General features: G+C 43.5%; 1 protein-coding gene across 2 annotated transcripts in view; it reads left to right on the top strand.

Moving 5' to 3' along the window:
- The window catches only part of ERBB4 (erb-b2 receptor tyrosine kinase 4), a 657,056-nt gene that overhangs the window by 240,521 nt on the left and 390,108 nt on the right, over positions 1-26,427 (top strand). For both annotated transcript variants that reach the window (XM_071561781.1, XM_071561783.1), the window contains exon 2: positions 7,294-7,445. In XM_071561781.1, coding sequence (XP_071417882.1) covers positions 7,294-7,445 — 152 coding nt within the window. The remainder of the gene's footprint in view (positions 1-7,293; positions 7,446-26,427) is intronic.

The following is a 26,427-nucleotide window of genomic DNA, read 5'->3' as shown; positions in this document are numbered from 1 at the left end:
TCAAATATGCTGTGTAGGCGTCCACCAAAGACATTTTGGAGTTTGGTGCAAGGACAGGGTGTCACCAGCTCAGGAAGGTGTTACCACACATAGTTTATCCTTCTTGATGAAGTTACAATCACTGTCAGTCTTTACTATGCTTATCTGTGTTCTTGTTCATAAAATTGGCAATGAGCTTCCATCTGTAGGTAGCATATGATCAGTCTCTGTTGGAGGTGGGTCCACTGTGATAACACATCCCTGTGTGCTACCTTTTCTGAAAGTGCTGGGAAGCTTTTACAATGGTATATGAAATGATATTTGAGAGTTTAATGCCCAAATTTCAGGGAATTAATGCTTTGGTTCCTGGTGCTGTTAACCCAGGGGCTGCTTCTTCATGCTGTTGATGCTGTGAATGACCCTTCCCCCCAAAACCAGGACTTCGAGCCACGTTAGTGTAGGGTAAGATAAAAAGTAAAGGTCCTTTAATATCACAGGGCCTACAGCCCACAGGAATACAGGATGACATCCATGTGTCCCAGTTCTTGTTTCCATGGCTTTTATAATAAGATCCCTCCAATCATTGCTTTACACATTTCTCAGTCCAGCCCCAGTCCCACCCCTGGTCCAACCCCCTGGAATTGGGTCTGGGGTCGTCAGGACCCTCTGTCTTCATCAGCTCTTCTTCCTCAGGCACACAAAGGTCTCTTGGAGCTCATCCAGTTCTGGCTTTTGGGTCACTCTGACCTGTGTTTATGTTTCATTCTGTGGGCCTTCTGATATCCTTCAGCTCTACCTTGGAAAGGAGTCTAAACAAGATTAATTAACTAAAGGAATGTGAGCTCCCTGTTCTGGGACAGGGGTAGTGATAGAAAGGCATTAAACTTAAACTGTTAGAAATATTAACCCTCTAAAAATCTACAACTACTGTGTTCCTAAAATCTACAAAATGTGAAAATCAGAACAAAAACCCTTTCGGCATCACTGTGGAGAAGGAAGGCTATTGAACTGTTTTAGTGTCCTCCTAGTATTGCAGATGAAAGTTGGGATGAAAAAATCAGTTAATTTTTTTATTTGACTTGATTTAGCAGTTATGGAGAGCTTAACTTGGAAATCAAAATAAATAATATTACAGCTAAGATGTTAGGAAGAAATTTTTCACTGTGAGGGTATTGAGGCACTGGAACAATTTGCTCAGAGAAGTTGTGGCTGCCCCATCCCTCCAAGTGTTCAGGGCCAGGTTGGATGGGGCTTGGAGCAACCTGGTCTAGTGGAAGGTGTCCCTGCCCATGGCAGGGGGTTGGAACTTAGTTGATTTTTAAGATCCCTTCCAACACAAACCATTCTACGATTCTATAATAGCACTACCAGAGTAGTGTTTCTGGGCCATTTGGAATTTTGCACGCAGGTAGAAGGGATTAAAACGATGGTGGTGTGGCTGACAGCTACCATGGGTCACCCTGTATTTTGTCACCTCATCCAATGACACCCTGACGGACTGAAGAGTGACTGCATGGCCATGCTGAGCACTCCTGGACGTGTGGCTGTCCAGGAGGGGTTCACGGCAGTCGGATTTATTGCATGCAGCTGAATTCAAATGGGATGGTAATTTTCTAGCATAGAGCAGACCTCAAGGAAGGAAAATGCTTGTGCCAGCTGAGCTTTTAATTGGCAGAACAGAGAAAATTATGCTGTCCTTCGTTACAGTCTCCCACCTAGGGAAAGAAAGCCCCCAGTTTTAAAACACTATTTAAAACCTCTGAGTTTACAAGAAAAGGGCTGGTGATCTCAAGGAGTGTTTTGCCCTCTCATGGGAAACATCTGCAAGACTGTAAGTGCAGGTGGCCCTTGCTTCATTAGGACATGCCTAATTACAGGAAAATTCAGGGCTTTGGCAGCTCATTCAAGGAGAGCTTTATAATAATAATGAAAGGATTAAAAGTGTGTTTACCCCTTCTATGTGTGTACATGAGTGACAGGTTGCCTAGGCTGTTGCTGAGAGCATAGAGCATAAAGAAATGAATGGGGATTGCTGTGGTGTTGCTCTTAATTAGTTGTTCCTTGAGGGGCTGGAGTACTCCTCCCCATCTGGGGGTCTTAACAAATTACATGAGTGTTTGCAATTATTAATAAACAGTTCTCTCAGCTACCTTTCAAGAAGCCCTGATGACGGCGCTGTCTGTAAAAACAGCTAATTAAGTAAATAAGTGGGAAGTATGGCAAAAGAATGTGTTAGAAAGAGATGCTTATTGTTGTTGGGATTGTCCTTTTGGGGATGAAAATGTGATTCTCCCTTCATAAACACTCTCATGAAAGCCATGAGTCCAAGAGTTTAAGCCTCCTTTTGTGTTTTTGGCCCACTTGACAGAGTGACTGACAAAGGGAGGTTGTACTGCGTGCAGGTGAAAACCAGTGCAGGGCAAATGTGTTGCCTTCTGTATCATTGCCAAAGAGATAATAATATTTTATGAATGAAGGGAAATATTCAGGTGCTTGATACTGGAATTGGTGATGAGAATGCCTCATCACTGCTTCTCTGAATGTGCTTTGGGAGAGGAGTGAGACACCGTTATTTCTGGAGAGGGTGACCATGGTGGGGATAATGGAATTCACTCCCCTGGAGTAACTCCAAATGCAGGCAGATCCAGAGAGGAGTTGAATAAGAAATTAAAGAAGTTGATCTCTTCTCAAAAGTTAGTTTCTCTGTTGAGCTGGGAGAGTTATAAACTCCATTAGTATTGCAAGAAACAGAACTCAATGGAGTCAAGTGTGATTTCTTAATTTCATGTATAGATTTATCATCAACAGAGCATAGCAAAATAATGGGCTAAAAAGCAGAAGGTAACAGACATGTTAAAATGTCTCCATTATTTGCTGCCTTTGAGTGAGCATCCGAATGATTTGGCTTTTTTCATGAAAAAAAGTCAATGGGAAATTAATTTCCAAGTCATACATGAATATTGATGAAAAACATCAATTCGATACAGATGATTATTACTGCTGTAATTGGGGCCATTAGGAGCTGAAATTCTGTTGCTTTTTGTATCTGGTAATAAGTAAACAAGTGAACATGAAGTGTGAATGTGTGAGTAATGCCTGAAACCCACTTCTGTGATGACCAAGCAGTGCTTTGCCCCTGTGCCATCCAAAATTGCCCGTGTTTGGGGTGTAGGTGAGAAGGGGCCACAGGCTTGGCAGAGATGCTCAACAGTGGGAAAAGCTGCAAGCTGGAGGCAAATCTTAAGCTGCTACTCGTTGTCCTCCGTTAGAGTCAGGGAATAAATATTTTTTACTAACCAGGAAGGGTTGTGCTGCAGGAACAGTTAAAGCACACAACCTTTATTTTCCTGCTGCTCATCCGTTTCTGGGGCTGTATAAAATAGTATGTCTAACAGTATACGACAGAATGCTTTGAAGAGAGTTTATGAAATACAGATTGTCGTGGTTTTGCATGGCACGACAAGGGATTGCATTTTGTTGTGCTTGTGTTTATGCCCATGTACAGCTGGAACATCCCTACGAATATATATTATTTTGGCACTTAATTTTAAAGAGCTGCTACAACACATAGATGCCTCTTGCTGTTTTAAGAGATGAGCCAGGAGGATGTTTGTGTTTTGCATTGAGCTCAGGGACAGAGGGATGGGAAGCCTGTGTGACCCCTGCTCAGCTCCCACTTTGTTTGGGGTTAATTTAGAGCTTCTTAACTACCTTGGCAAATCAGACCTAGAACAATTATTTCTGCCATGGAGCGGCCGGGAATTGCCTCATGTGGCTCGAAATAGGGCATAAAACGTGTTAACTACCATTTCACAGCCTGTTTTCTGGCCTGTGCCTCTTCCAGGATTGTCTCCCTGGCATCTGTGGGCAGGCAGAAGCACCTCTGTGTCCACAGCAGCAGCATTTCTCCATCATGGCAGGAGTGCTTTTTAACCCTGTTAGTTATTTGCCTTAAAAAACGTGCCAAGAGCATATCTGATCTCTTTGTTTTAAAGAACTCCCTGTGAAGGACGTGAGGTTCTGCCCTAGCCCTTCACCCTGCTAGTGACAAACGATCTAACCTGCTTTTCTTAAATGCTTTCATAGCTTCCTCTTTTGTATTTTAAATGTGGCATAGCTATTAGGTGCATCAAAAGTATATGTTGTAATGCTGAAACACAGAGAAATTGATGACTTATTGTAATAATGGATTATTAATGATCCATGGTTTTACCCACATTTGTTTTGGGACTTCAGCTATTCTGCTGCTCAGGGCTCTCTTCTGCTCTGACTGCTGTGTCTGCATCAACTGCTCTGCTGGTTGGGTACTGATGGAAAAAATTGTGGACTTCAACACTCCCCAGCTGATGCAGGATAATCACTTTTGGTATGTGACTTAATTTGAGGCAATCTGTAACCAATTTTTGTTGTTGTTGTTGAGAGGAAATGACCATTCTGGTCATCACAGAGCTGCAAAAGCCAGTCCAGATCATGCAGTGGTTTGGGAAAATTGACCCTGGGCAGTGATTTCCTCTGGTTTCCAAAATTTTCTGGCAGAGCAGGGAGGGAGGAGCTGGTTTGCCCAGACTTTTTGCCACATATCAGGCAGGTAGGAAAGGCCCAGGTGTGAGCTGGAACAATGAGATGTTCTGTGTAACAGAGGACTGGAGAGGATTGTTTGTTTTTTTTGCGACAGACTTTAAGTGCTGGAATTACTATGAGAAAAATTTAAAAGATCAATGTGATCGATTCTAAATTTTCTTTAAAGGTTTTATTTATGCAAAAGAATTGATTTCCATAGCAAAATCAAAAGCTGGGAGTAGTTATTACAGTGGTTTGGTTGTACAAACTTAATCTTAGCTGGAGAAAATTCGTAGTCCCAGTTGACATCTGGGTTGGTTTCACCCCTGCTGAATCCTCTTGCAAGAGCCGGCCCCAGGTGTTCTGCCTCCTCCCAGCAAACAAATGGCTGCATTAGCTTTCAGGAGACGTTTAATGGGTGTGCAACACGCAGTATCAGTGTTGCAGAGTAAAGCTTTATTAGCTGAGCTGCTGGAATTGTTTTCTGAGCTGTGTTGATCCTTAGCACTGATTGGAAAATGGAACAGAAATTATTTATTAATCCTTAGGAGCCTTAAGACAGAATAATACTTATTTGCCTGGAAACAAGGTAAGTCTTGTTATTATAGATGCTGCTGTGTTTAAGAAAGAAGCAAACAAACCCATTTTGTAATCAGGTAGAGCATTTTTAGACGTCCTGTCAGGGCCAGGTGTGTGTCTCCCTGAAGGGTAGGCATGCTTGTAGGACAGGTCTTGAGGTTGTTCTGAATAAACCTCTAAATATGAGCTAGGACAGGACTTCATATTTGCAAAAGAAAGATGTGCTGTCTCCTAGTAGCAGTGGTTAATCCTTCCAGGTGTTTCCAGTCTAACAGAGCTATGTGTTTCCATCAAAATGGTTACTAAACATATTATACATAAACTCTTATTTAAGTATAGTTTAAGTAGTAAGGTTTTACCAGAAAAAGATCAGAATGGGAATGTTTGGGGTTTACATTAAGCAAATGAGGTGTTATTTAAAAACCTGAACGAACCAAGAAGTTTTATTTTTCTGCAGCACATTATAATGAACATATGACAAATATTCCAAGGGTTTAAATTTAGTGAGAACTTTTCCCATTTTACTATTACCCAATCACAGAAGGAAATACAGTAATATTACAGCATTTCCTTTGGTAAGTAGACAAAATGTGTATTTGAAGAAGTCATCTTTGCAGTGCCTGTTCAACTTTGGTCTATGCTCTTTAGCCACTGGAAACTCAGAACCCAAAAATGATCTGATCAAGCCTTTGTCCTGTGAACAACTTGCAATGAAACCAGCCCCTGTTCACCCTCCCCAGTGAGGAGTTAGGATTCAGCAGGAACCGATTTCTGCTGCAATTTTTAGGGCAGAGGGAGTTTTCTTGGGAGAAAACTTGGAGTAGTTCCTGTGTTTTCTGCCCCTTTGCCCTTGCACAAGAGCAGATTACTCTGCAGCAGAGAGACCATAGTGGGAACAGAGATTAGAATTGTTCCCGTTTCTATTAAAAAAAAGGGGGGGGGGGATCAGGGGATGTAGTAAACAATCAGTCAATAATAGTAGTGCTCCAAAACCTAATTACTTTTGATATTTAGAAAAAGTACCTGTATCATTCAAAAGTGCATATTTTAGTCAATTTTACTGATTATGCCTTCAGTCATGGAGAGTTTTGTTTGTACTGATCTGATCCAGGAGTGGGAATGGCTCCAGAAATGCTAATCTGGTCAGGCTCCTGTTTTGCATGATACAATGCCCATTTCAAGAGTTTGGGTATATTAATTTACTCACAGATAAGGACAACCCACAAGCTGTCAATTAAGAGAAAAAGCAAGTGCATGCAAAAGCCCCCAAACCAGCCCAGCCCCACGCTTGACCATTTAGGCAGCATTGCTGACCTGGCAGGCTGAGTGCTGTGTAAAAAGCTGCTGTTTGAAAATGCTGCTTCTGTTTCTTTCCCTCGTTTATTTGGTCACAGTGTGATGCATGACAGGCTAATAGGCTGAGCTGAGATTCTGTGGTGGCTTTGAACTCAGCTTCAAAATGCAGAACAGAATAGTGTAATGTTAAAGGGCATCCTTTGGAAAATGTATTAAGGTGGTGTTTCTGTACTTATCTGACATGTCTTTGGTGTATGTTCAGCCTGTGACTCATGGAAACACAATGTGTTTTTCACTGTTGTCTTTCTCCTAGTTGTTATTAATTGCATAAAGCTGGGAAGAGCTGGGGTCTTAAAGTGATGGAGAAAACAATGTTGGGTATAAATCTTCTGATCAGGTTGCTCTTGGCTTGTCCAACACACTGTTCATGGTAGGGAAAAAGGTGAATTATCCATATCTGCTTGAATGCCCAGGTCTCTCCAGCCTTAAATCTTTCAAACTGTGATTGGAGTATCTCTGTCCAGTGTCTGATTCTGTCATTGGCAGGAAGTGGAGGGATCTGTTGAGGCCTGAGTTGGGCCCTTTAGGTGCTGAGGCCAACTGGTTTGGCATTTTTCCTACATTTCTGTGTTTTCAGCTTTTCTGCATTTGGTGGTAAATTCCTGCACTTCACCCCTTTTGGTGAGATGTGTTTAAATTGCTGAAATGATCACAGATCCTATTTGTACCTTCCCGTCTCTACTGCTAATATTCAAGTAATTTGTGCTGGGTTTCTTGTTTCAGTTGACTGTATTGATGTATACAAACTTGATTTCCTTCTCTGTTTCTGTGCCCCTCTTCCACACTCATCCTGATTGTTTGTCCTGTGGTTTCTTGCAGTGTGTGCTGGCACTGAGAATAAGCTGAGCTCCCTCTCTGACCTGGAGCAGCAGTATCGAGCTCTGCGCAAGTACTATGAAAACTGTGAGGTAGTTATGGGCAACCTGGAGATCACCAGCATTGAGCACAACCGAGACCTCTCCTTCCTGAGGGTAAGCAAACTTCTCTTTTCCTTCTGTCTCTCTTCTGTGTTTAGTGGAGCCACTATGGGTGCTGGGCTGGAGAGGGGCAGGTGAGTTTTTCGCCAGGTCCAGTGTGATATGAGGGGGATGATAAAATGTCAGGTATGTACAGACAACAGGAGCAATGTGGTTGCTGTGACAGGTGCTCTGAGTATGAGTCATTTAGATTTATCCAGGAGTTGGGGGAGAAAGCCATGACACTATGCAGAAAGGTGACACCTTGCAGGTCTCTCTGTGTGTTGCCAGCAGGTGTAGAACAGGTGAGGTAGGGCTTGGGAAGGTCAGAGAATCATGCAGGTAAGCACCAGAGGCTTGGAGAAGCTAATCCTAAGAAAATGCTAGATGTGGACTAATTGACTGACTAAGGTAACTCTGGGCTATGTTTGTGGAGCATTTAAGAAAAACAAAAAAAAGTGGTTGCTGAATGAGTATGAAATCCTTTTCATATACAAGACCTGGAGTCATGAGCCTAATTAAGTCTTCAGCATCCTTGGGAAATCTCAGTGGCTGTCCTGCCAATGTGGAGCCTGTGTTGCACACTCCCTCAGTCCTCTTTACATAAAATTTTGAGTAAATATCATACTTTTGGGTTTATGAAGGAACATTCAGTGTAGTTTGTACGTTCCCTGTTACTGTACCTCCAACCAGAAGGAGAGAGAGGTGAATGCTAAATTAAAAGAATTTAAGCCCATCGTTACTTGGCATTTCAAAGCTAATAATGCTTGAAGAAAATCCTGGTAAAGAAGTGATCTGGGTAGGCACCTGAGGATGCTGCATGCAGTGTGGCTGTAACATGGAAGAACTGGTGTGTAGGTCTTAGTGCCACAGTAGACGAGGCAGCTTACAGCAGTGTGGTTGCAGTCTGTGCTGATTGTACCCTCTGATTGAAGAAGCTAAGCCATGACACAGATAAGGCTTTACACCGCTCATATTTCATGCTATCACTCACCTGTACTTCTGTAAAATGCTGATGTCATGTTTCAAGATGTGTGTCTGTATGTAAGTGGCATTTCATGCTATCACTCACCTGTACTTCTGTAAAATGCTGATGTCATGTTTCAAGATGTGTGTCTGTATGTAAGTGGCATTTCATGCTATCACTCACCTGTACTCCTGTAAAATGCTGATGTCATGTTTCAAGATGTGTGTCTGTATGTAAGTGGCATTTTGCTGAAAACCACACAGTGGGAGTGGTGGAGTTTAAATCTGGTAGCAGGAAGAGGCAGTGGGAGTCAGCCCCAGCAGGTTGTGTTACACTCAGTCATTCAGTTTGCTGGGTCTCGGGTGAACCAAGTGCTTAATTCCAGTTTGTAAAAATGTAAACTTCACTATGGGGTCTAAGAAAGGCAAAACCAAGTTCCCAGCAGTATGTTTAGCTTTTCTTCACATGAATTTTGTTGGGGATTTCACAGCGTTGCCACTCTATATGTTGGCCTATTTTTACTCTAAGTGTATACCAGGCTGCTAAGAGATCTGCAAGCAAAATTCAGCTACCAGATATGTCTGGAGTAAAGTTTAGGGTGCTAATTGCACTCAGACTAACAGGTTGCTTGTTAATTTGAGCGACGAATGCCTAGGAAGTAAATGCTATCTATATATTTCACAGTTGTGACAGGTGGGGGAAAACACAAATGCTTGTGCTCTGAAATAGGTGCAGCTGGACCAACGTTTCCCACTGCACTAGACAGGTGTCAGATAGATGCCTCCTGCGAGGGCAGGGTCTCTGCCCTGATTCAGGCGTTGCTGCAGTTTCAGATGCCTGCTGGAACCCCTGACTGGGAGACTGTGCATGGCTCAATTTCATCCCAGGCAGTTCTTCCACTTTGGCTTCCCTTCTTTGTTACACTGCCTGCTGGAAAAGCAAATTATTTGGAAATTAGGGAATTAACGTTCCTTGTGGAGAGCTGCCCTAAGCAGTGTAAAATATTGGTGGAAAGAGTGCAGTAAAGTCAGCAAATGAGAACAAGAAAGAGGGGCCATGGGTAGTAAATGAAGGTGGTTCAGTCACTTGTGCTTTTTGGTGACAGCTACTATTGCTTTTTTATTAGTTTTATTGCTTCTCTTACCTGCATTTGCCCTCTCACAGATGTCTCAGCAAAAAAGCAGAACTTGAAACAAAATTCAGCACACTGAAAGTCTAGTTAATATGATAAATTGTAGTGATTCAAGTAGAAAACCAAAGAGAGTAGAACATGTTCTTTGGGAGGCAAATAAATAAAAAAATGTTGTCCCATTTACGCTGATGATTTGACATTCATTAGTTAGGCAGTATTGCTGGTTTTATCATATTGAGAATGGTTTTGATGCACAAATGAAAGTGGCAGATTGGAGATAACTCGGAGAAAGGGTGATTGTCTCTCTCAGGCTTAAATAGGTGAACTTGTCATGCAAGATGATGCTTCTTTGGCCTGCTCCAGGTTTTTAGTCTCTGTTGCAGTAATTATACTCTTCCTCCACAAACAGGACTTCAGGTAGGTCTTGGAGCATCCTTGGTTATCTGTCTGCCCAGCTGATGAGTACCATGGCTCTCTGTGCTCACCTGCCTTCTCCTTAGCACTCAGCTTAGCTGGGCAGCCTCTCACTTTGGAACAGAGGGAAGACCCAGCGAGGGCATGCTGAGCCTTTTTATAATGCAGCAATAAACAAATAGCATAAATGAATTGAACTGAAAAGAACCCATGATTTTATTTACCCTGCAGAGGAACAGTAAAAGATCAGTACTGCATCGCTCATGTTTATTTAGACATTTATTCCCTAAGTAGATTTTCTTTATGTCTATGAGTTAGCTCTATGGATATCTGCTGATTAAGACTAAAAGGGGCTGTCTGTCACCTGAATGAAGTGCTCAGCTCCTTAAACTTCCAGGCCTGAAAGCCAGTGCATGGCTTTGAGATTGTGAGGAGCTTTATTTCTGTAAGAAGGGGTTGCACATACCAGTGGGTTTTTTCCTGGTGTTCTTGTATGTGTGCAGAACAGGAGTACAAATCTTCTGTGTTAATTTAATTTATTTTAGTTTAGTTTCTGATGGATTACTTGCCTGTGAGTGGCCAAAACAGGGGTGAGCAATTGCAATATGAACTTGTGCTCAGCATGTGCTGCCCTCTAGCTCAGTCAGCTCTGTTCTTGCTCCTCAGTGCTTCCCTGAAGTGTGGCTGCAGTGGGAGTCATGGCAGAGGAAAGGAGCACTTAGCAGAAAGTGCAGTGGAAAAATTTTGTCTAAGCTTAAGTGTTGGGTAAGGCAAGATGTTTGTGACTGTGGGCTGATAGCTGTCTGTCTTTGTCATTTATTTGAGGATTAACCTACCCACAGAAAATGTTCAAGGGGGTTATTCAGCCTCTGAAGTCCTACCTCTGCCAGCTTTTGACAATGAAATGATGCTTAGGTTAATGCAGCACATGGCTGCTGGAGTCCCACCTGCCTGTTGTGGCCAAGGTAGGCTCTCTACTGGCATAGGTGCTGCACTAGGGAAAGGCACTTGCTGTTTCTAAGAGCATGATTGAACCGGGCAGGACAAGTAATTGGGTAGAAAAGAGGCCCTTAGAGGTCCCTTGTCCCTGTCGTGTGTCCAGGCTTACTCAGCAAGTCAGCAGTGACAGTGGGAAGGGGTCAGGCTCAATCTCTCACTGCTCCCAACCCACCAGCATCCTCCAACTAATTGCATGGGCCAGGCTTTTGCACCAGGATTTGCACCATGACACGAGGTAAGCTGATTGAGCTGGTGCATGTCCTGAGTCTCAGCAAAGCTAGAGCCGAGATTTACTTCTCTGCTTTGGACTTTAGAAAAAAATCTTGAGATAAGCTCAGCTTGTGCACTGGTTCATATTGCAAGTGACTGGTTTCAGAAGTGGGAACCTATTTTAGTTTCACTTGGCAAAGCTGACTTTGTATTGTGGGCAGTTCTTACTTCATAATAACGTCTCCGTATTCAATTTTTGAAATAAAACACACAATTAGTGTATCACAAAAAAATCTTCTGCAAGCACTCCTATTCTCTTAAATACATTTGCTGAATGAGAGTTATCTTTGACTAATCCCCTGGCTTTTAGCAATTCACAGTCAGTAAATTGTCTTCTTGTGCCTGGATTTTATCTAACCAATCCAGATTATTTGTTTTTGAAGACATGACCAAAGTTCTATGCTGTTCCCTGCCATAACTGTCCCAAATGATTATGAAACTTATTTCTAACCACAATTAACAGCCTTCGAAAATGATCTAGCACTGCTTTATAAACTCTTTTTTCATTTGCCTCAGTGCTACTTGTGCACCCCCAGCCACAGCTACCATGGCAGGTGCTTGCCTGCCATTTACCAGGCTGGCATTTGTGGTGGGCAGCTTTACAGCTGCTGCAGTTACTGCAGAGGTGTAGAGCCCCATCTTCCCTCTGTCAGCACTCATAACCCTGTGCTCAGTGAGGACCTGCACCAGCCCAAACTTAGCACTTTCTTTACAGTCACATTTTTAGATTCTGTGGCAGATGGGATTTGGTGTTTTGGAGGATATTTTTGCTTCTGATTGTATTGTGTTATATCCTTGGAGGAAGTTTTGGTGAGACAGACCCCTCTGAGAGGGGGAGAACTGCCAGAGCAGCCACAACAAGAGCTGGTTACAAAGAATGCCACCTGGCCCCATGGCATTCAGAACTGCTTCTGGTTAAAAAAAATAAAAACCAAACGTATTTTTTTCAGGCTTTTTGGTCTTTTATAGCAAAATAGGGCTAATCAGACCCTTTTAACAGCTCTGGTGGCAGAGCTGCATGACGATGTTGGCACAAAGACAGTCTGAAGTCTGAACAGGCAAGTGGGGAAGGGGAGCGCAGAGACGGGAGGGTATTGCCTTTTCTAGTTCACTTGGCAGGTCACTGTAATGATGTGTGTGGCTCCCAAAGGCCTGGGAGCACAGCTCTACATCCCCTTCTGCAGCAAAATGGTATCTTAATGCCCAGCTGACAAGCTTCAATAGGGTCCCAGCTTAGCAGAAGGAAATGAGATTTGGAATGTTGTGCCTGTCAGAAGTTCCCAGAAGGACAGGCTGTGGGGTGACTGTGTCTCCATGGAGGGGAATTTTCCCCAACAGTTCCAGGAAAGCACTGCAGTCTGGCCCTACCCCAGCACAGGGATTTCGGGGTTCACTGGGCAAAGCTGCTTTGTAGCATTTGTTGCATCATTTGCCAGTGTGTGTTTTGTTCTTGGCTGGCAAGAGGCAAAGTGGCCTCCAGGTAAGTACAGAACTGGAAATCAAGTACATGTGTGTACCTATTTGTAATTACCCTCCCAGGACCTTACCTGTTAGAAAACAAAGCATGAAGAGCTGGATGGTGTCCCAGCAGTGGTGTGAGGGTCAGGCCTCTGCACGCTACACAAATCTGTGTGAAAAGAGGACATCTCCAACCTGCTGTGTGAACCTGGGTAGAGCATCCTCTGCACACAGCAATGAACACAGTGACATGCCAGGCCAGGCTTCTGGTGTGGACAAAATGTTTCACACAGGCTGTGATCAACTGCCAGCTGTGCTGGGGGAACCTGAGCCGAGTTTATTGTGAGACAGATCACAAACTTGGGGGGTGGAATGGGAGCAAACTGCAAAAAGCATGTGTGATACAGTTGTCCTCCAGGAGCATGACTTTTTCTGCCATTTCCCATTGCTTCTGTAGAAATAACAGCTTAAAATAGTTACAGTTGTGTAAACTGGTCTCAGAATGGCTAGGAAGTTAGGATTGCTGAGGTGAGGAATGGCACAGATTTGCATGGTTTTCTAGGCCTGTCCTGTGCTCAGAAGAGAAATGCTGCAGCCTCAGTGAGTAGCTGAGTGCCAGGTGCTGTTGCAGCAATTGGTGTTCCTATTGCCCTCATCCCTTTCATACTGGCAAATACCACACTCCACGTAGTCCCTGTCACAGCATTACTCAGCTCCATCCCAATCTCACCACTGCTAGGGCCTCCCAGCTAACAGGTAAAGCCATGTAGAACTTTCTGACTTAAATGTCTTTAGAGGTGTTACATTGTTTTGTGCTTCAGCTGCTTATTTCCCTCGTGTTACACTGACAGATCACCTCGCCTTTCTGCAGTGTCTGCTTTCCTGTGCTGTCACAGTCAGGTGTCTGTAATGGAGGTATGTCCTTGTAGCTCCACAGACTGCCCTTAGAGGCCCCTGTGCCTTTCTTTCTTGATGCTAAAGCCTCCTTTTCAACCCATCTTTTGCTGATAGAGGGCATTGACTGGTCACTTCCTGCATCTGCTGAGGCCTCAGCATAGGCACCCTGTTCATATCTCCCCTTCCTTCCCCACAAAAATCTGGGTTTGTGGTTAGACTTGATGATCTTAAAGGTCTTTTCCAACCTAAACAGTTTTATGATTCTATGAGAAGCTGCCTGTGCAGGCTCCAGCCTCCCATCTGCCTCCTCCTTGCCTTTATGCCAAGATTTCTTCCTTGTTCCTCCTTACCTGGGGGCACAGATGTGTGGCTGATCACTACCCTGCTGTGCTGCCCCTGTGCCCTGACCCTCGCACCCGACCTCGGCGGAGCTGCAGAGCATCGAGGGATGACCCTGAGCCCTCTTCCACCTCCCATGCCCCCCTTGCCCTGATGTGACAGTCCCTCTCACCACTCAGCTATTCCTGTTTGGCTCTTGCAGAGCCTTTTTTGATGTTTACAGCCCACCAGCTTTTCTCTCCAGCAGCCAATGTTTTCACTAGTTCCCGACAGCCAGGTTTTTGACTCTGATTTTATGCTCCTGCCAGCCCTATTCTTTTATATTTATAGCTGTCCCGAGCTTTGCAATACATGGAATAACTGGTCTACAAGGCTCTGTTCTCTTCTTGCACAACACTGACCTCCTCTCCTTAAAATAAATAGAAAAGCCTACTTGCACAACCTGTTTCCCTTCTCTTTTCCCTACCAGCAATGCCATACCAACAAGCAGCTCAGATCAGCTCTGCAGCGAAGTTGAGCTTTGCTTTCAACTGAGATGAACTGAAAGATTCTGCAAGCAGTACTCTTTTGCTTGAATTACATTGTAGCTGCTGCAAAACAAACACAGAAGAGAATTAATATACAATTAGTCCTCCAGCTGGATTTGCCAAGATGTAACCAAATATAATGTACATTAGCTATTGTCTCATTAATTTAGAAATTATTTTGGTGGCTTCACATGAAAGATACAGTTTGAAAAAACCACTTGTGTTTAGGAGGAGAGTTGGGTGCTGTGGAAGTGCAGGCTCCTGTTTGATGCAGTGACCATTTGTGTCTGTCCCAGCTGTGTGTTGTGTGACTACCCAGGAAGCTATTTTTTGGGAAGGTTGTCATGGAGGAGGGCTGCAGAGGATGCCCTTTTCCAGGATACCCTGGGATGGCACTGGGCTGCTCCTCACATCCCACTGGGCTGCTCTTGTGAGTGCAGCTGAAGCCACTGGGGCACTGGTGACTATGTTCCCTTGTGACTATATCCTTGTGATTGATTTGCTGCATAAAACACATGCTGTCATCTGCATGGAGTGGCAAGTAGGTGGTGTCAGTCAGCACTGAACAGCACTCCCTTGCACATGAATGGGACATTCTGAGAGGCTCCCCTGCCAGAGCTCTGGCTGAACATGGGGATGGATCCCCACATGGGATTTGTTTTCCCCCTTCTCTGGGTTGGCAGTGGCCAAGATCTTCCCCAGCTCCCCCACAGTCTTTGTGTCTCCTGGGGTTAGGGGGGACATCTTTCACCTGTTTTACACATGGAGGTGAGAGATCAAGATCTGAAATTCAGGAGTCTCTTTTAATTGTCTTGTAGCATTTCCCTTTCAGCTTCTACTGTATGGGAGACAGCCCACCTCCAGCTGCCTGGGAAGTCTGTCTGATTCATGTGCAAGGCGGTGGTAGCGAGTCTGGAGCAGGAGAGAGATAAAAGAACCCTGACTTAAATTATTCAGAGTTACCCAGACCCAGGCACATGCTCGAGATCAGTAATATCCTTTTCACTTGCTATCCCATTTTTATGGTTGCAGAGTAGCTGCCCTTGCCTAGGCAGGGCACTGGGGAGGTGACATGGGGTGACTTCTCCGTGCCTAGGGTCCTCTTTGTGATGTGAGTAGGAAGCCTGTTCTTCTCACTGGTCCTGCTCCAACCTCATGTGTTTGTCTGGCAGTTTTTGGGTTCTGCAGGGATGCCCAGGTGAGCATGGGATGCATGGCGTGGGAGTGGTCCTGCTTATGATGGAGTACCAGCCATGGCAGCAAGTGATGTTTGCTATTCTACATTGTTTCTACCACCTTCCCAGCCCCCTGGCTGGGAGATTATGAGGTGCTAGAGGCTCTATTACAAAAAATGTACTTGGGATGTAGGGATTGCTGCTCCAGGTGGAATATTTCCCAGTTTTGGCAGAGGTAGCATGCTGAATAGGTGCAGACTGACAGCAGTTCATCCTGGGTGGCATGTGGAGAATGTTACTGGTAGGGGGAAAGCATTTGGAGGAGCTGGCAAAGTCTGCTGTCACCTTGGGAATGTCATGGAGAGGTCTGGGCACTCTTGGTTTGAACCGTTCAGAAGTCTGTGAAACATTTGCATTCCTGTGCTCGGATCCTGTTGTATCACTGATAGTCAGAGAGACAGACCTTTCTCCTCCTCCTCCTCTCTAACATGGATCTTGTTCTCTTCCTAGGAGCTTGCTGTAAGGGGTTGTATTTGGGGGTATGTGCTGACTCCTGCACTTTCCTTCATGATCACTGTGTGCTTATGAACTCCCTGGGCAGTATCTTTCTTACTCCTTGGGCAGTATCTTTGGGGATCTTTGAGCTGCAGGAAAACTTCCTTCCCTGCACTGTACTGTGTTGGTCCAGAGTACCTCCTGGACCAGCACTGTCACCTTGTTGAGGGGTTTCTTTCAGAAAATGGGCATATGAGCAATCCAGCCTGCATGAACTGCATGAGACTGGAGCAGATATCAGCTAAGAAGCAGCAAGGACACACCTGCTGTTGATCATTAGGGGAGAAATCACTCCCTGGGAGTTCTCAACGACTCCCCAGTAGTTTCTCATGAGAACACTTCGACTTTCATACAAGACTCCAGTGGTGCAGCTGAAAACATCTAGGATGAGTTCATATAAACATTGGACTTGTGAGATAGGGATTTTAACCAATTAAAAGTTGTGGCCTGATGGTGTGAGGCTCAATTTAGCCAACAGAATGTAGCTTTAACCCTATATAAACTGTGTGCTGTGTGTAATAAAATGTCTTCACTGTAAACCTCATAGGCTTGTCGAATGAAGTCCTTTCTGTAGAAGTTTGTTTACTTTCTCACCTCACTTGTCCATTGGATGATCTGCCTTTGCCTATGGATGGCCAAACAAGTGTCTGATAAACTGGTTTTGCTTTCCAACTGGTCCTGGCACCCTGAATCTTAGCCCTCAAGGAAAATACACATCAGGAGTCAAACATTAAACATGAACAAAAGCAACTGTTTGGATTTATGTCTCTGACTAGGCTTTGGGGTTTTGGTTTGGTTGGTTTTTTGTTTTTTGTTTGTTTTTCATTTGTTTGTTTTTGTTTGTTTTGTGTTTGTTTTTGTTTTTTCTTTTTTTGTGTGTGTGTGTTTTTGTTTTGTTTTGGGTTTTTCTTTTTTTTTAAATTAAATGCAGACTATCAATTAGTTTCTTTTCCATTTGTTTAGTGCCTCATCAGACCCTTCCTTTTGTCTGTCCATGAAGGGGGCTGATGCCTATGTGTCTGCAAAATATGTTTGGCTAACCTGGAACCCAGAAGTTGAGGTAATGAGTGCTATAAAAACACTGGTGGTGGAGTGGAGGACATTATTAAAAACAAAACAGTGCAAACTTTCTTAATTAGGTGTTGTTTCCCTTCGAAGCTGATCTTCCTCTAGGCCAGTGAAACCAATTATACTCTCTCTTTCAACCACCTTATGTTGTTAATGATCTTACTTTTGTAAATGTAAACCTCTCCCCTACTGATGCCATCAGAAATGCTGGTCTAATTGAAGCTGGAGAAAAATAAACAATGGAGTAAAGTTAAACTAACCAACAGAAGAAAAGATGTAGTGGCAAATGCTTGTAAATTATGAAAACATTTGTTAGGTTGTAAAGCAAATGGGTAGATTTCTTCCAGCCATAGAAAGAAAGGTTATGTGGTATAAATGGTGAGTGCAATGAGGTCTCAAGACTTAACCTTATACCCAGGAGATGGCATAAATTCCACACTGTTCACTGACAAGTTTTGCTGGGATGTCACTAAGTCTTATTTATGCTCCTTTTTGTCCACTCTCAAATCCTTGGGTGGAACAGAGATTGAAGGTGGGAGGCAGAGATGAGGTGTAGAGAGGGATATAGCAACATACATAATTGTGAGATAGTAGCCTGTGCCAAGTGGAAGTGTGTTACACTTTCAGCAACATTTTTCTGTTTTCCTGAGCATTTAGACAGTATGTTGCCAATTTTTCCTTTAGCCGTTCCTCTGTCCAATCCCACTTCACTATGGAATAAAATTAAATTAGACAAACTGACTGTGAGAGAGCTAAATAATCCTGCATTGTAATACACTGACTCAAAGTCCTGGATCAATAGTCTTGAATTGCTGTTAAAATCCATATGAAAAGGAAAGCAAAGTCTTTTGCTGTAATCTGTGTCAAGGGGTGGAGGAGCAGAGAGGTGAATGGAGACTTAGCCAACAGTTTTTTGTGCTAAACTGAATCAATTTTAAAGGTTTCTTCTACAGATGCCTGCAGGAGGGCTTTTACAGTTCAGAAATGTCAGCACGATTGTGCAGATTGCAGCATTCAGCATCAGCAACTCCCACCCCAAAACTGCTAACAGCACTGGCCCCTAATTACACCCCACATGTCACACAAGCATCCTGTGGAGGTGCCTGGGAAGGCTGGGACAGGGGAGAAGTTGGCCTTGCTGACCATCTGCTCAAGAATAACCTGTCAAGGGAGGGTTTCAAGGGTGTATGTTGGCAAAAGCCGCTTCTCGTATGGGGCTGGTCCCAGGAACCAATGAGACTGAAGCTGGCCAGCAAGTGGTAGAAGATGTGTCTTTCTGGGACTGAGGGTGGGTTTGCCCAACCCAGTGAGCAGCCAGCAGGTGTATATCCACTAACAACATGCAGTGCCTGTTGCTGTACAGTGCTGTCTGAGTGCTGAACCCTACAGGGTATGGAGTCAGGTGCTACTGACTGCTCAGGTGAGATGTACCTGGTGTCAAACATCATCATGGAAAGGTGGAATTGGAAGGTTTTGGTAAAAGAGTCAAGCATGAGGATCTAGTTCAAGGCAGTATTTCCACAGGTGGTTAGGTACAACTGGTCTCATCAACTGGTACTCATGTTTGAAGTTAAGTAAAAGGGTAATAGTGTCTGTGTGGTGTATTCAATAGCACACAGTGTTCTTTTCCCATTTTGGAGGTCATTAGTCATACAACAGAGAGGAAGAATCTGCTTTGAGGTAATGTCTGAATACAGTAAACTTAAAAATGTCAAAAGGTGATGTAGAAATACCATGCTGATTTTGACAAACCTGCAGTTTTGCACAGAAAACATAACATTGATAGCTTAATGTTGCTCACTGGAGAGAGAGGTTATACCAGAAATGCATTTTTTAACAGAGTTTATGCTCACACTTAAAGAAAACAATCTTAGTGAGCACAAGGTGGGGATGAGACCCTCAAAGTAAATGCAATTCTGTTTGAACATGGTGAAAGGGAGAGGGACATAGCCGAGTGAGCCAAGACTTTGAATAATGGTCAGGCCTTGATGTTGACACTTAGTTTGACTTCTGATGTTTTGGGACTGATTCAGATCCTTAAGTTCCAGCAAAAAGCCTGTACAATGTTATATATATACCAATAAATTGGTCTATAATTCTGGATAATGATGTTGATGGTGGAAGCATCTGTATCTTGCTGCAGGGTACAACCTGTAAAACATTAATGTGAGAAATGCCCACACTTACCAATAAAACTTAGGGAGGGCAAAGTCGTCAAAGCAAAACTAAACTTTTATTTAATGAGTACAGCTGAATCAGGTGTGTCCCTCTGGCCCAGGAGACAGACACACACCAGTAAGAAAGAGGTCTTTTTATAGCTTTTCCCAGCTGGGAAGGTCCCTGTCTCCATTCCTATTGGCTACTACTGAGAGACTCACATTCTGGCCCGTTCCATTGACCTTGCCCAAGACCCCCTTCCCCTCCAAAGGTGTGAAAAACAGGTTGAAACCACTTTTTAAGTACCCAACAGTTGTAAGACTCAACCACTCCCTCCCCCCTTTTTCTTTTCCTTACCCTTTGGCTTCAGCAACACCCCAATTCTATTTCTAGCAATAACAAGGAAACCCACCAGCTCCTGTGGCTATCTGTGGGTGTATTGATGCCTCCAAACAGGGGAGCTTGAGATATGCAATATCCTTTTCTTAAATTCTACAAAACAAAAACAACAACCTGTGCAATACATATCAGGAAGAATAATGACAGTTCATCTTTCAAAAGTGTGATGCAGACTGAAGGCCTAAGAAAGCAAAATCTGTACTGAATATCAGGGAATTAATGGCTGTCTCTGCAAAACTGTGAAGTAACCTCTTCAGAAGCAGAAGATGTACTGGATTCCTTTCAGACCTGCCAAGTGATCAACTAGCAGAAAATACATCTGTTGTAATGAGCTGACTTATGTTGTATGGGTATGAAAAATCTGTCCTAATAGGTCTTACAGATTGCTGTCAGTTTTGAAATACTGCCTTTAATTTCTTCAGAGTCTGATGAACTTTTAGGTAAAAGGAAGAAGAAAGGAAGTGCACTCTGTAGATGGGTTACCCATGTTTGTGTTTCATCTGCTGTGCAACCTCAGTTGTCTTCAGATTATTTGGAAAAGGCTCTTGTAAGTTGAAAGCTCAGAAGATGATTAAGGAAATAGAAAAGGCAACTGCAAACCTGTGTCCTCCCTGCATGCCTGTCACATTTGTGTGATGTTTTCATGAGCACATTATACCTTGCCTAAAATAAGAAAACTTACTAAAACCAGCCATTGCTCAAATCCCTATGGAGAGGCACTGCAGAAAGAGATGAGGTGAATTTTAGTTCTCAGTAATTGTCAGCAATATGCAGGCAGAGAAAAGAGAGGGAAGTATTTGCAAATACTTGGCTGCACTAAAACTACAGTCGAAAGCAAAGGCAGCTGCACAGCTTAAACCTACAATGTTTTGCTGGCATTGGTTGCAGTCACACCTGTTTGCCCTGTGCTGGGTGTCCTCATTCCTTGCTTCCTCTGCCTGTTTGTTTCCTGAAAATGCTGATATTTGGAATTGAGGCCAGGTGAGGTCCATCAGTTTGGGAATGGTGAGCTGCTCACAGCTGTGCTGTCACACTCAGCTCTAGTGCCTGGCAGAGGCCGGAGGTTGTGGCAGCGATGCCCAGTAATGACGGCGGGTGCTGAAACACGCTCCCTTGTCAGTTCATCATTTCTGTGACAAAGCAATAATTTGATCCCAGCAGAACAGCTGGTTTTAAACTACAGATTATCCACTGCTTTATCTCCTCACTTAGCTGCAAAGCTGATTTGTTTCAGCTATAGATCAATTATATCCCAAAACAACACTCAGTTCACTTGTATCATGTGAAATGAAGATAAAATGGGTTCAGGTGCTAGTGATAGATCTTCCATTACAGACCCTCTGTCCCTGCACATAAATACCCATCACAGGGGACTGAGCATTCATTCTTTCCTGGAGGGAGTCGTGCTCATTTCATTAGGATACAAATGAATAATTTTACAAGAACAATGCATATATAAGAGTAAACGGTGCTTAAAAGGGCATTTATTTCTCACACTGCCTGTAAGTGTCCCTGGTTTGAGGACACCAAAATCACTCAAAGTGCTCAAATATAAAGTCAAAATACATCTTGATAAAGCCTGTCAGGACCCACTCCATATTGTGTGCGAGGAGATCCAGTCATTACAAAGCAAGGGTTTCCTTTGATATTACTGGCCTTTTGAGCAAAAATTTCTCTACTACTTGCAATTGAAATGGAGATATTTTGCTTCATTTGCAGTGAAGACCCCTCACCTTGCAAGCTGATCTGGTGTGCATGCTCAGCTGGCTCGTGCCCAGAACATACTAATAACACAGAAAAATCCCAAATCATGAAATTGTGGCATAGCTGTAGGTGTTCCTAGTAGGCAAGCCAGCATTTCCTTGGGCAGAGGAGGTCCAGCACATGTAAATCCATACCATCATTGATATGTTTGCATCTTTCACAGTAGTCCTGCCATTTCTTGCTTTGGGATCAGTTCAGCTTGTGTCAGTGGATGTATGGCTGAGCAGTTCTGGGCTAAATAGAGCTGGCTGCAAGCATTCACAAAGCAAACTCTGGTAAACTGTTGAAATACTGTTTTGCTTTGCTTTGCAAGTGTGGTGTTTGACCAAAATGTGCTGGTTTTATTTAATAGAAGAGGTAATGGATAAGTGTGTTTTTCCCCTGATGGATTGCAGCGATGCAGGTGTCACGTGCCAGTTATCCTTGGGAAGTTCCCCATTGCACCTTGCTTGAGAGAGGAGTGAACTACCTGCTGGTATGTTTATTTTCTGAAAAAAGGATTTTTCAGGCAACATTTGGAGCTAGCTGTGTTAGGAAGTTTTCTGTCTCTCTTTAGGCAGAGTGGAGGAAGAGGGGAACACTGTAAGGGTGGTTTTTACAGCCCCTGATGGGAGGTGCAGAGCAGCTGTTTGCAAGAGACAGTAAAGCACTCACTATTCCTGGGGCTGCTGCCCTCAGCTTGATTGGCCTAACAATGCAAATTTGCAAATATCAGCACTGAAAGAAAAGTGTTCCAAACAAGGTAAAACCTGCATATGTGCACAAACATGGAACTGACTAAGCCTGTAGCCAGCTAATAAATCCTATTTATTTAAATGACTTTGAATAGAGTTCACCGACTCCCTGAGATTTTAGTTTAAAATGAAATAATTTTGGTTGTGTTTCTGCAACTCAGCTCCTCCCATAAAAGGTCACCTTTCTCCAAATGTGCCTTCTGATTGTGAGGTGTAGTCCTGGTTTTTCTTTTGCCCCTTTTAAAGTTTTAGTTGTTGGTTAAAGCTCTTGCTGAACTGCTGTACCTGGTGGTGGGTTGTAACTCTGACCTCCGGAATGAAATGACATTTTTTTATGTATAATAAGGGCTAATTTTTTTTTAGGTGAAGCAGCTGGAGGTTTTACCATGTCTGCTGACTGTAACTATCCCTGCAACTGCGAGAAGCCCAAACCTGACAGCTCCTTAAGCAATTTTTAATTTTTTTTCTCCCATGAGATGTTAATGCTGTATCATGGCATGAATCCGTAGCAGATGCAAATGTTTATTAGATCTGCTGCAAGCAGCATCCAATGGATGTTAATTTGCCAGAAGGATGAATCCTGTTGTGTGCAGCTAGCAGGGACTTCTCAGAGGTAAAACGAGGCAGCCTTCATCTTGGCTTTCAGGAAAGCTCCCAGTAAAGGCTTCTCTTGTTTCCTTAAATAAACATCTTCAGCTGCATCCTCCAGAGGCATCTCAGAGTGCCCCTTTGGTGCTCCCACAAAACAAAACGGGCTCTTGTCTGATACCACTTTTAAGAGGCAATGATTTTTCTTAGTTCTCACTTAACTGGCAGGTAATCAGCCATCATCTCGCTCAATACAAGGCTTTTTTTTTGTATTTGTTTGTTTTTTTAATTGAGTTAAATGCCTCTTCTTCTTTCTCACTGCCTCTGATCTCTGCTGGAGAGAGCAAATCTCAGCAGCGTGGAACATCACACGTTTCTCTGATGGCTTTCCTCTCCCATATGCTCTGGTTCAGTAACAGTTTTGGCTGATCACTGTGACAGCAAAACACCTTTTTTCTTTAAGCTACAGCTTTCTAGAAATATGTCTTTGGGCTTAATCAACATAACCTTCAGTGGTTCTTTGAAACCCAGGATCTAAAAGCCATGAATGTCATGAACACTTTGTGGCTTGTGGGAGTCTTTAGCGTTTCTGACAGATAAAAGTGGAGGAGGAAGCCATAGAGAAACACACCACGTAGGGGCTAGAATGGGATTTTGCTGGTAGCTGACAGTTGGGCCCCTGCATTGAAAGGAAAGGCAACTGAAAGAAAATCTTATTAAGAGCCCAAAGGGTGATGTGTAGTGCTGAGCATAACATGGTGAGCAGCCAGTTGGGTTTTATACAGTAAATGGTTTGCAAGAAGCTTGCCAACCTTAGGCACCCTTTGCTGACAGAACAGTCCTCTGCTGAAAGGTCTTTCAAACGTCAGAGCACTCTGTTTATTATTAGGACAGTAGTGTTGTTGTTATTTTTAAGAAGAAGAGGGAAAAAATGAGAATAAATTACAGTAAAATGTCAGCAACTGCTGAAAATAGAGGAGTAGAAAGAGTGTCTTTCTGGCATTTTTGCAGCCAGGCAAGCACACACAGCAGGAATAGTGTCAGCATGCATTTTCCATCAGCTTCAGTGACTACCTTCACTTGTTTTGAAATATTTAAAGTTTCATGTTTAATTTTGGATGATGTTGAATAACAAGAATCAAAATATGGAAATCCCCTCCAGAGCAGTGGTCGCAGTAAGCAGGTATCAGTAACATAAGCTGGAAGGGAGTGAATGGCCATGGTCTTCCGAGGAATCTTTTCTATTTCTCACGTGTTCCCTGTCTAGACATGATTTATTAAACAATCCTCTGAAGGGATTGTCCTTCTCTGCTATCTTGCATTATTGGTGGGAGCCAATTTGAGACTCACTCTGTTGTGTGAGGGGCTGGTTCTCTCATGTGATTGATGAGCCAGATGGGAAGTGATTAGACTTTTACAAGCCCATGCTGCTTGGAACAATCCTATCAAGGATAAAAACCCGCTGTTCTTCAAATTTCAGATTCATTGCTTATTTCTTTTGAACTTCAGGTTCTCTTTCCTCATCTTTGATGCCTTCTCACTTTTTCTGATTAGGTTTGCAAGATGAGAGTGAGTGGAAGAGCTGCACGGGTGCAGCTGATAGAGGCAACCATGGGAAGCAAAGCTGCCAGCTCTTATGGGCAGTCTTGCTTTTTTGCTTTATTATTATTTTTCATGAAGACTGATTGTGATTTGCTCCTGATATACTTCCCCAGAGGTTTGCCTTCAAAGAGAGACAACCAGGCAAGCTGTGGAACAAGGCTGGTGAGAAGAATAAGTAGGACAGCCAGGGTGTACATGCTGTTTCCCTAAACACAAGAGGGGACAAGCCACAATCCCTTACACTGGAGCTGTTAGTGTGAAACCCATTCGTTCTCTGCCAAAGAGCATTTCCTGGTTCACTCTGTGGATTGCATGCAGTGATGGTCAGAGACCTTTCTCCAAGCAAGCCCAGCAAACCTCATGCCTGACCATGCCTAACAGGCAGCTTTGCTCCTGCTTGTGACTGAGGTCTGGAAAGCCTTTTTAGAGGCAGAAATCCAGGTCTCCTCATCCTGTTCTGTCACCCAGCTACCTATTCTCCTTTAGCACACAGCTGTTTCACCTTATGTTAAGATCTCTGCTCCTTCTCCTGTTCCAGGTGCCTGGCAGAGTTTCATCCTAGAAAAATAAGGAAGTGCATAATTGATGGCCGTTGACCGAGGGAGAAATGAGAACAAAAAGACCTCCAGCACACTCTGCCCACAAAGGCACCAAAAGCAATTTATTAAGGGAAACTCAGGTTTATAAAGGGGGAAGGTTCTGAAACTTTAATGCAATTGGGTAAAAGCAGGGGTGGAGTGTATAACCAGGGAAACTAAATAGCCAATGGACAATGGTTGCTAAAGGCCAAGGGGAAAACAGGGTCCTGGGCAAAGGTGGGAAAGCTAACCAGTGGGAATCTAGGGATCAGGGCAAAGGCAGGAAGAGGGTATAGGGGGAAGAAGAAAACCTGGAGGACAAACAGGAAAAAGGCTATGAGGGAAAAAAGGGAGAGGGGTACACAGAACTTTTATAACATGAAATGGTACAATAAACACAATGAACTTGAACCAAACTTCAGTTGTAACAGTCTTAACAGTCAGTTTGTTTCCTGTCCTCCGTTTGTCATCTGATGTGTATTCTCCCACACGTAATCATCCTTGCCTCTAAGATTCCTAAATCCCTTCCTCTTGCTTTCACTCAAGGATTTTCACCTTATATTTTTTATTTTTAAAGTCTTCTTCAAGAGACCTCTAAAACTTACCCACTGGAGCAACAGCAAATTGAAACCACGTGGCTGTTTTCCTTTAGCTCCTCTGAGGACTGCTGGTGCCTTCTGAAATACAGACACTCTGCAGCAGCCAGGTATTACGGTGAACAGGGGAATCCTGTTCCCCTGCTACAAGTGAAGTGAATTATTCCATTTTAACTTGAAACCTGAGCTCTTTATGCACATGCCAGAGCCTCAGGGGACTGCCCCCTGTCAGAGCTGTTAGCTAGAAGTTGTCACTGAAGCCAAACCGAGGTGATACCCAGCCCAGACCAGCACCTTGGGGGAAAAAGGTGCTGGAGAGATGAGTGTGAGCACTGCTGCTCCTGGCTTCGTGGCATCTTAGTGATGTGATTGTCTTGTTAAGCTGGAGTAGAGTGATCCTTTGTGGCATTGAAAGGAGGTTTCATAAGTACCTGTCCTGCTGGAGATGATAAAGGTTTTGCAAGAGGGGAAAAAAGGTAATTGATCATGTTTTATAAATGAGAGACCTAATAGTCACCTGGGTGTGTGGCGTGGGAAGGGAGGATCTGTGCCCAAGGAAGCAAACTTCTGTAAAATCCAGAGTCAGAAATATTTGACATTTCTGCTTGGTGGCTGAACTGGAAAAGAATTAGAAGAGTCAATTGGGGTTGACCTAAGTGAGAAATCTTTTTATTTTCCCCATCAAATCAAAAATCATGCAAAGTATTACTTTGCAGCAACTGAAATTTTTGTTCAACTCGGAGTTCATAATCTGTTTTAAATAATGCATTCTGGTAAT

This window comes from Pithys albifrons, chromosome 8 (assembly GCF_047495875.1).
Source record: "Pithys albifrons albifrons isolate INPA30051 chromosome 8, PitAlb_v1, whole genome shotgun sequence".
Lineage (NCBI taxonomy): Eukaryota > Metazoa > Chordata > Aves > Passeriformes > Thamnophilidae > Pithys > Pithys albifrons.
The sequence above is the reverse complement of the archived record's forward strand: the minus strand, read 5'-3'. Positions and strand labels throughout refer to the sequence as shown.